General features: G+C 46.4%; 1 protein-coding gene across 6 annotated transcripts in view; it reads right to left on the bottom strand.

Annotated features, from left to right (window-relative positions):
- LOC121717945 (protein AF-17-like) overlaps window positions 1–10,000 on the bottom strand; it is a 35,547-nt gene that overhangs the window by 19,315 nt on the left and 6,232 nt on the right. For 5 of the 6 annotated variants that reach the window (XM_042102669.1, XM_042102663.1, XM_042102668.1 and 2 more), the window contains exons 6-11: window positions 9,776–9,869; window positions 7,680–7,796; window positions 6,285–6,386; window positions 5,321–5,489; window positions 3,088–3,479; window positions 1,407–1,962 (exon numbers count right to left, since the gene is read on the bottom strand). In XM_042102669.1, coding sequence (XP_041958603.1) covers window positions 1,407–1,962; window positions 3,088–3,479; window positions 5,321–5,489; window positions 6,285–6,386; window positions 7,680–7,796; window positions 9,776–9,869 — 1,430 coding nt within the window. The remainder of the gene's footprint in view (window positions 1–1,406; window positions 1,963–3,087; window positions 3,480–5,320; window positions 5,490–6,284; window positions 6,387–7,679; window positions 7,797–9,775; window positions 9,870–10,000) is intronic. The other variant, XM_042102665.1, reaches the window with a different exon arrangement.

The raw sequence follows: 10,000 nt of genomic DNA on the forward strand, positions 1-10,000 counted from the left end.
GGCCAATCCCAGGTCAGCTACTTGCAAGTCTGCTATGTTAACCACTGTACCACCAACACTTAGTATGCCATACATAGTATGCCCTGTGGTGGCTATCATTGCAGGCCAACAGATACAGTACAAAATATAGCCTAGTTCTTGGTGTCATGATAGCTGCTTGCCTTAAAGTATTTGGGAGGTTGGGGGTTTGTAGGAGCGGATGCAAAATGCTGAACATTTCTGAATGCATGGACAAAGTTAAGAACATTTCTTTCGGAAGGCATGGACAAAGTTAAGATACTAATGCACAGTTGAGGGGCAGCCGCTTCGGACTTGTAACCGGACGGTTGCCGGTTCGAACCCCGACCAGTAGGAGCGACTGAAGTGCCCTTGAGCAAGGCACCTAACCCCTCAATGCTCCCCGAGCGCCGCTGTAGCAGGCAGTTCACTGGCACTGCTTCGGGATTAGTGTGTGTTTCACCTCTCCCTGTGTTAACTGTATGCTGAGCGTTTTATTAATTCACAGATTGGGATAAATGCAGAGACCAAATTTCCCTCACAGGATCAAAAGAGTATATATACTTATACTATATACTATATTTGCCTCATTTTGTTTGACTAAGTTAAGATACTGAATGCCACAGTTCAACTGTAAGGAAGGAAACCTGCTCCACTCGCATGACTTGTACACACCCAGTCTTTTCATGTAATAACACACACACACACACACACACACACACACACAGATAATACATAGCTGCACATACACACACACACACCCACACACACAGATAATACATAGCTGCACATACACACACACACACACCCACACACACAGATAATACATAGCTGCACATACACACACACACACCCACACACACAGATAATACATAGCTGCACACACACACCCACACCCACACACACAGATAATACATAGCTGCACACACACACACACACCCACACACACAGATAATACATAGCTGCACACACACACTTACACCCACACACACAGATAATACATAGCTGCACACACACACTTACACCCACACACACAAATAATACAAAGCTGTACACACACACTTATACCCCACCCCCACACACAAACACACACACACACACACACATAATACATTCATATATAAGCCATGCAAGATTGCTCAGCATATCTAACCTGTGTTATACATTGTATACACAGTGTACTGCCAATGCAATGCAAAATGCAATTACCATTACAATGTAATGTTAACACCAAATCGTTCAAATTTAACTATTCAAAGAAAACATGTTCACCACGACCGTTCGCCACTGTTTGCCAAATTTGAACGCACCTCTGGTCTATAGATGTCTGCAACACGTACGCAGATCTTATTCATGCACACACACACACACACACACACACACACACACACACACACACTGACACTCACCGGAGCTGAGCAGAGAGTTGGTGGTGGCGGTGGCGTGGAAAGCTGCTGGGGGCAGGCTGGGGTAGGGGGCGGAGGAGAAGGCCAGGGCTCCCCCCTGCAGCGCCGGTGTCTGGGCCTGATGGACCTGATGCTGGGTCTGATGGACCTGATGCTGGGCCTGGTGGGCCTGATGCTGGGCCTGGTGGGCCTGATGCTGGCCCTGGCCCTGATGCTGAGTCTGGGCCTGGTGCTGTGTCTGGCTGTGGAGCCCAGGCTGATGGTGGTGGTGGTGGTGGTGGTGACGGTGCTGCTGCTGCTGCGGAGGTTGATGCGGAGGTTGATGCGGAGGTTGGTGCGTCTGCGTCTCGTCCTCGCCGCGTTTCTCACGCTCGCGGTTCTTGCTGCCGCGCGGCCGGCCCGGCCCGTGGCGGCTCTTCTTGTTGCCGCGGTGACGGCGCTCGCTGCGGGGCATCGACGGCGAGGAGGACGGACGCTCGGGCGGGACGGACTCCTCCAGAACGGGCGGCGTGGACTGCAGTGGGCGGCCGCTGCTGGTCTTGGAGCTCAGCTTACGCACCTGTGCAAGTCACAGAGATCACCTAACTACGCCTTTAAACTACAACTTCAATTGAAATTATAGCATTTATACTATATAATAATTGAAATCATATAAATTTCACACATTTAATGGGACCCTTATTTCATTCATCTTCCTAGTCATTTTGACCTCTGCCATGGAGGTTAAAGGCACCAAGGAAGGACCCACTACATTCTGGAGGGTGACTGTGTGAAGTTTTGCTTTTGCTAACGTCATGAGAGACATAATGAGCATTAAAGGGGGCCGTTGGGCCTTGGTGGAGATACGTATATACGCTCTGAGGGGAAGTCCAGGGTAAAACTGGACTTGGATAGTCTACCTCCAGGGACTTACTGTAACTGGTTTGGTAAAAGTCAAGTTTAGTCTTAGTGTGTGGCCATAGACAGCACAGCAGACACAACAACAGTGTTAGTGTGTGACAGTCTTAGATACAATTACAGTGAACTGCAATCCGTTCTTAAACTCCACTCATGTGAATCAGTGTCTGATGCGTGCACTACAACTTAGGCAATGACGTATTCCTCTGGTGAAAGGGCGTCAGCCTCAGTTTAAACACCCCCTAAACTAAGCTAAAAATGTCACCACGCTCATGAGTCATTGTTCCACTTTCAGTTGAAAACCCTTCACTTGAGTATAGAGTCAAAAGTCTCACAGCCCAAATATACTTTAATACTCTCAAAAACACTCAAAAGACATGCTTATACCACCTATATGCTATACCACCCAGCCTATACCACACTTAAGACTTTATCTGCAATTTGTAATGCTATTACTGTAATCTAATGAATGTACTATAATTTGGCGCACTCAACCTACCCCCAAACCAATTTTGAATATGACTGGTTTTCCATTATACGGCTCTGAAAGTTCCTCAATTCAACATTTGTACGGGAGAGTTGTGAATTCTAAACTGAAACCTATACTGACATCGAGGAACCAAAGCGTCTTAGAACCCTGAAAGTCCCAGTGGGGAGTTCTAGAACAGCAACACTAGAACAGTGTGTGTGTGTGTGTATGTGTGTGTCCGTGTGTGTGTGTGTATGTGTGTCCGTGTCCATGTGTGTGTGTGTGTTTGTGTTTGGGGTGGGGGGGTGGTCTGCCTACCTTGCTGCCGCTGCCCAGTCCAGAGGAGGAAGTGATGCGCATGATGGAGCCGTAGGTGGAGATGGTGACCTTGTTCTCGAAGGTGTTGGCCTCGGCCTCGGGCGGCCCATTGACGGGCGTGAGGGCCGGCGGCTGCAACGCTGGGGGCTTGAGGTACTTGCTCTCCCTCTCCCTTGCCCCATCCTGTTCTTCTTCCTCCTCTTCCTCTTTCTCCTCCTCCTCTTCCTCTTCCTCCTCTTCCTCCTCCTCTTCCTCCCGCGGGAGGCTCCGGCGCTTGCGTTCTTCCCGCGGCTCGGCCGCCGGCTCCTCGGGCTCCCGCTCCCGCTCCAGACGGCAGGATGAGGAGGACAGCTGCAGGAAGTCCTGAGTGGACGACAACGATGACGTGCCCCCTGAGGAAACAGAGCAGAGATGGCACTGTTTTTACCTCCTTACAAAGGATAGATAGATAGATAGATAGATAGATAGATAGATAGATAGATAGATAGAGAGATAGACAGACAGATAGATGAAGAAGAAGAAGAAGAAGTATGAAGACAGAAGAATTAGCCTGACGAGCCAGACCCACATTAAAATGTAGGGTCTGGGCACTCACCGTGCTCACCCGCAGTGCTCAGTCCGAGGGGCGGGATAATCAGTTGTCTTTCAAATTCCCACTGCATGCAATAGGACAGCGGCAGCGCTATGAGTCCCATGCGTTTCCAACCAGCGGAGCTAGTTGGCTAGTTCAAACGTTTGCCAACTTAATAAAAGCTTAACTCGTGTCACACTGTTCGCCAGCAGCAACATCCATCTTATTTGTTTTCAAGTAGCAGGGAATTCAAGCCAAACCGTTGCAACTCTGCCATCAATCATTATGTTAAGCCCACCTAACGACTCTATACACGATTTCATTGGCCTGATTGAGTTTCGATTTCTGGAGCTCACAAGCCAACGGAGAGTTGCTAGACTAGCCCTGGCAGCAAATGTAATTTGCTGCCGCTAGGGGCGTGTCTAGATTTCTAGGCTATAGAAGAATAGGATAGACAGATAATGTAGATTAATAGATATTCACAGGTACTGTAGATAGATAGATATATAGATAGATAGATAGATAGATAGATAGATAGATAGATAGATAGGTAGAAAGATCTTGTTATTTTGTCTTGAAACTGAAAGCACTAGTTAAAGAGAGAGAGAAATAATGTTTCGAAAATCAAAAATTTAAGGAAGAGAAGAACTCATAGGGGAAACAATAAAAGTCTCTCAGTCATCTCATTTGGCTCCAAACCAAGCCGGCGTAAAACCCATCAAAGGGGAAGTAGACCTCTCTACTGATGTACAAATCAACACATCACCCTGAGGTGGCAATAATAGAGCACCCTGCACATGACAGGCCTGCCATTACTACTGGCATGTATCTGAGACGATGTCTGAAATATGCTATGCTACACTACTTTGCTTGTAGTGTCTTAACACCTTCACACATACTATTTACCACAGATTACCTCTTCCACTTTGCCACAGGACCACTCTGCCTCAACCCACATCCACAAGCATCCAAATACACATGTAATAACATGTATGATCTGCAAGCATTTCACAATATATTTACACAATATATATGTAAGGGATAATGTATAGAACTGCGGTCATTATCGGGAAATAGGTCCCGACAGGGCAGACCGGTCTTGTTCCAACCTGAAGGGACCTATTTCCCGATAATGACCTGCGTTCTATACATTATCTCGCCTATTACACGGCTACTTGCCAAAGCGAAACAATAAACTCCCCACGATATCTTTAGCCTACATAACCTATTTGTTACCGTTTCATCAAGGCTTTTGCTGAGAAACAAATAATTCGCAACAACACACGCCGAACTTGAATCAAACATTCTTTAGAACACAGCTCTCTGCTTTCACTTTTGAATGAAGTTCCAGTAGTTGCGGAGTGATCCGAAAAACGTAAATTAGAAGCACAAAACACATTTTCCTTGACAGCGGTTTGTCATACTTAGCAACGGTCTGTTATCGAGAAATATCAGACCACCGAACGTTGGGAAGGCCCATTCAAGTGAATGGAGCATTCTTCAGCATTATGAAGGGCTGCGTAATAAATATACTGCATACTATATTACACACAACACACACACACACACACACATATATATATATATATATATATATATATACAGTATATACATCCATACTACACACTTTTCATCCTTGTCCCCAATGGGAGTGCTGATTACCTGCGTTGAAGGGGCTGGAGGAGCAGGAGGAGGAGGAGCAGCTCTTGCCGGGGCCGCTGCTCTTCTTGCTGCAGCGATGGGGCAGGCCACTGCCGCTGTGGGAGCTCAGCTTCTTGGGCTTGCTGTCGCCCTCCTTGCTGCCGCCGCCGCTGTGGTGGCTGGAAGACAACTGTGTGTGTGTGTGTGTGTGTTGCATAGCGAGGCAGAGAACAGGCATCAGGGCACACGTCAGTCAGGCAGAAACATTCATGACCATGTAGACGTTCATTATCACACCATCCCCGCCCCACTGGTCATCAGAATGCACTTCATGTTTACAGATTAAACACGCCGCCAGACACATCAGGTTACATTACGCTGATTCAGCGGATGCCTTTAAAGACTAGTCTGACCAACACCAACTGACCAAGGCCTGAGTCAAATCAAATGTGATCTGTTTTTTTTCAGCCCTGTGGCACACACACCAAGATCAGTTAGAGATGACCAACTCACTCATCTAAATTAGGACCCACAGTGCTGTGATGACCAACTCACTCCTCATCTAAATTAGGACCCACAGTGCTGTGATGACCAACTCACTCCTCATCTAAATTAGGACCCACAGTAGTTATGACCATTTCAATGCAGCCTCCACAACAGTCAGTGATGACCACTCTGAGACCAAACTACTACTGTAGCCGAAGAGTGTGAAGGCCGGTGGTGGAGAGGAACTGACCAAGGCCTGAGTTAAATGAGATCTGCTTTTTAGGCCTTTGCATCACTTTTACTCCTTTTCCATCTCTCTCTCTCTCTCTCTTTTTCCCACCCCCTCTCTCTTGCTCTCTCTCTCTCTCTCTCTCTCTCTCTCTCTCTCTCTCTCTCTCTCTCTCTCTCTTTCCCACCCTTCACACTTCACATCAACAAAGAGTGGGATGTACAGTGGTGAGCGAGAGGAAAGGTTAAAAGGGGTGTGGTCAGCGCTGACCTTGTCCAGGCTGGTGGAGAGGGAGGGCCCCAAGCTGGGAATGCCGCCCGAGTCAGACGACTTCCTGTGTCGCTCCTTCTGCTTCGATTTGTCTTTGTGACTCTGGAGAACCCGACGCGAGAGACACACGACACACACACACACACGCACACACACACACACACACACACACACACACACACACACACACACACACACACACACGCAGTGTAAGAAGAGCAACTTCACAGGATCTCTTCATACAATAATGACATAAAAACATTGCATGTACACAAGAGAATTGGTCCAACTTGATATGACTTGATGTAATGACAATGATAATGACTGAAGAGTTTGCAATGTTTTCAATTGCTTTGCAATTGTGCAATGCAATGCTAACCAAATCAACAAGTCAACATCAATGACAAAGCCAACGTGAGAGTGCAAGATTTGATATATATTGCAAATTCCCCTTAAATAATCACATAAAATCTCACATGTATAAATACTAAACTGCAATTGACTGTGGGTAATTAACAACAGTTGTGTCATAAATTGGTACCAAAGCCAAAGTGCACGTCAGTCATTAGATGTGTGAGTGTGAGTGTGAGTGTGAGAGTGAGAGTGAGTCATTAGATGTGTGTTAGTGTGAGTGTGAGTGTGAGAGTGAGAGTGAGTCATTAGATGTGTGTTAGTGTGAGTGTGAGTGTGAGAGTGAGAGTGAGTCATTAGATATGTGTTAGTGTTAGTGTGAGTGTGATTGCGACCTGAAGGTCTCCTGTCATTGGATGAAAGGTGAGAAGAGGAAGGAAGAGAGGACAGGTAAGGCCCACACCTACTGGGATTACAGGGCGTGTGATTTCTCGTTTTGGATTACAGGGCGTGTGATTTCTCGTTTTGGATTACAGTGTGTGATTTCTCGTTTTGGATTACAGTGTGTGATTTCTCGTTTAGGATTACAGTGTGTGATTTCTCGTTTAGGATTACAGAGTGTAATTTCCTGTTTAGGATTACGGAGTGTGATTTCTCACTTTGGATAGCTGGGTGTGATTTCTCGTTTTGGATAGCTGGATGTGATTTCTCGGTTAGGATAGCTGGGTGTGATTTCTCGTTTTGGATAGCTGGGTGTGATTTCTGGTTTTGGATAGCTGGGTGTGATTTCTGGTTTTGGATAGCTGGGTGTGATTTCTTGTTTTGGATAGCTGGGTGTGATTTCTCGTTTCTAGGTATTCTCAACACCACTGCTGGTTGCAGATCAGTTGTAAGTGTGACATGGAAAGTGCCCTGATCTGACAATAATACAGTTACAGCTGGAACTTTAGAACCACCACCCCCACCCCACCCCCCTGGCCCCTTCTAACACACACATACACACACACACACACACACACACAAAACACAGACACACACACACACCTTGCGGGGCCTGTGGTGGTGCGAGCTGTGTTTGTCCTGGGAAGGTGAGCTGGACCGTCCTCTGGAGTGGTTGAAAGAGCTGCTCACCGTCTCCCCCGAAGACCGCAGCTTCTTTTGCTGACACAGGAAGGGAGAGAGAGACAGAATGAGTGTGTGTGTGTGTGTGTGTATGCCAGAGAGAGAGAGAGTGTGTGTGTGTGAGATAGAGAAAGCAAAAGAGAGTGGGAGTGTGTGTGTGTGTGTGTGTGTGTGTGTGAGAGAGAGAGAGAGAGAGAGAGAGAGCAAAAGAGTGTGTGTGTGTGTGTGTGTTTGTGTGTGTGAGAGAGAGAGAGAGAGCAAAAGAGAGTGGGAGTGTGTGTGTGTGTGTGTGTAAAAGAGAGAGAGAGAGAGAGAGAGAGAGAGAGACGGTGGGGAACCCCCCTCATTAGTTGGCCCGGACCCCGACAGACTCCATATATCACCCGCCCGCACTTTTATATGCCACAGTGGGCCCTTTGAAGGCGCTCAGATGGGCGGAACATGACAAAAGGCTCCAGCGTGCGACCCCGCGTAAACAGCGTTTGCGGACATAAATCTCCATCTTTTACAGTGAGACGTGCAGTTCTGAGGCCTCCACCCCCTTCTGCCCTTGACTAATCATCGCCAGGAATGACATTCCTTTTCGATTAGGTGTCTGATCGCCGCTCGACTGGCCAGCGCTGAGGTCTGGGCCCCGCGCCTTATCGCCACTACCGTAATGCAAACAGCCACTGCTATCAGCTAAACACAAAAATGATTCATTACAAATAAACAGACTTTATTTATAGTTTAGCATGCAGGGCCCTCAAGACGCCAATCATTTAAAAAGTGACCAATATAATAGTGAATGAGTGGTCTAGCAGTCATTTGTACCATATATATATATATATTTAAGCAACATGACTCGTGGGGGAGTGGTGTTGGTGAAGGATGTCGCCACGGCTGTAATTCTCTCACGAGTGTCCTATTGCTTTTATACAACAGATCCATTACCAACCAATTTAGTTTAAAGATACAACATTGTGTTTTCATTTTGATTTTTGATCGTTCATCTTCCACCCACAAAAATAGTCTTGGCGTCTCCCCATTGCTAAGCAATGCAACACCACTCAAGTTCAGTGAGAGGCTATACAGTCATTTCCAGTGTATTAGCCACATTGTGCATAAGCCGCAGGACAGTGTTTTATGCAAGTTAAAAGAAACCAAACCATATTAATACCATATGAACTGCCCCGTGTATTAACCTCATAGCTGAAGAGATTTTGCCAAATCAATGTATAAGCCGCAGCTAATTGTTGGGAAATTACGGTATGTGCTTGTGCACACAGCAACTTGTCTTATCTAGCCTACACCTATATGTATATGTCTTTATATATATGTGTCACTCACTTATCTCTATTTTCTCACTCAAATGTGACGTCATGAGAGCGCTGCTCTCTCCCTTTGAATGGATGGAATGTTCACGTTGGATAAGTCAATGCAATGTGTGCAGTGATTACTACCTGCAAAACACCAGGGCTGTGAGTGCTGACAGTGCAGAGACCTAACAAAATTGCACTGTTTTCATTCTGCTAGCTGCCTACTACACAATACTAGATCTGATAAGGAGGCACACAGGATGTAGCAGGTTAGGCAATATGTATGTAGGTGCTAGATGCATGCATGCACGGATTTCGCAGGAAAGAATCGTTCATTAATAGACACTGATTAGCAGTTGTAGTTAACAGGGTGTTAAGAAGCTCTGTGACTTCTGTCTTTGCTAATTTACACATTTCTGTCTTTGCTAATTTACACATTTCTGTCTTTGCTAATTTACACATTTCACTGTTTTACTTGGTGTTTGTTAGAAACACTGTGCAGGCTGCACGTGCGCTAACATAGCCTGTCAGGTAAATATGTCTATACATCAAAATATACAATACACCAACACACATACACACACACACACACACACACACACACACACACACACACACACACACACACACACACACACACACACACACATATATTAGAAGAACCTCTTGAACCTCTTGATTGTGTAGGTGTGTGCATGTATGTAATACATGTTCTCTCACCATCTTGCTGTAATGGTGTTTGCAGTAACCGCAGTACTTGACGTTGTCGGCCTCTGGCCCCTCCTCTTCACACAGCAGACCTGCCATCTGAGCACTGGAAAGAGAGATGATCACACACACACACATACTCATGAGTAAGCACACACACACACACACACACACACACACGCAGACACACACACACACACACACACACACACACACACACACACACACACACACACA

Source organism: Alosa sapidissima, chromosome 9 (genome assembly GCF_018492685.1).
Source record: "Alosa sapidissima isolate fAloSap1 chromosome 9, fAloSap1.pri, whole genome shotgun sequence".
Lineage (NCBI taxonomy): Eukaryota > Metazoa > Chordata > Actinopteri > Clupeiformes > Clupeidae > Alosa > Alosa sapidissima.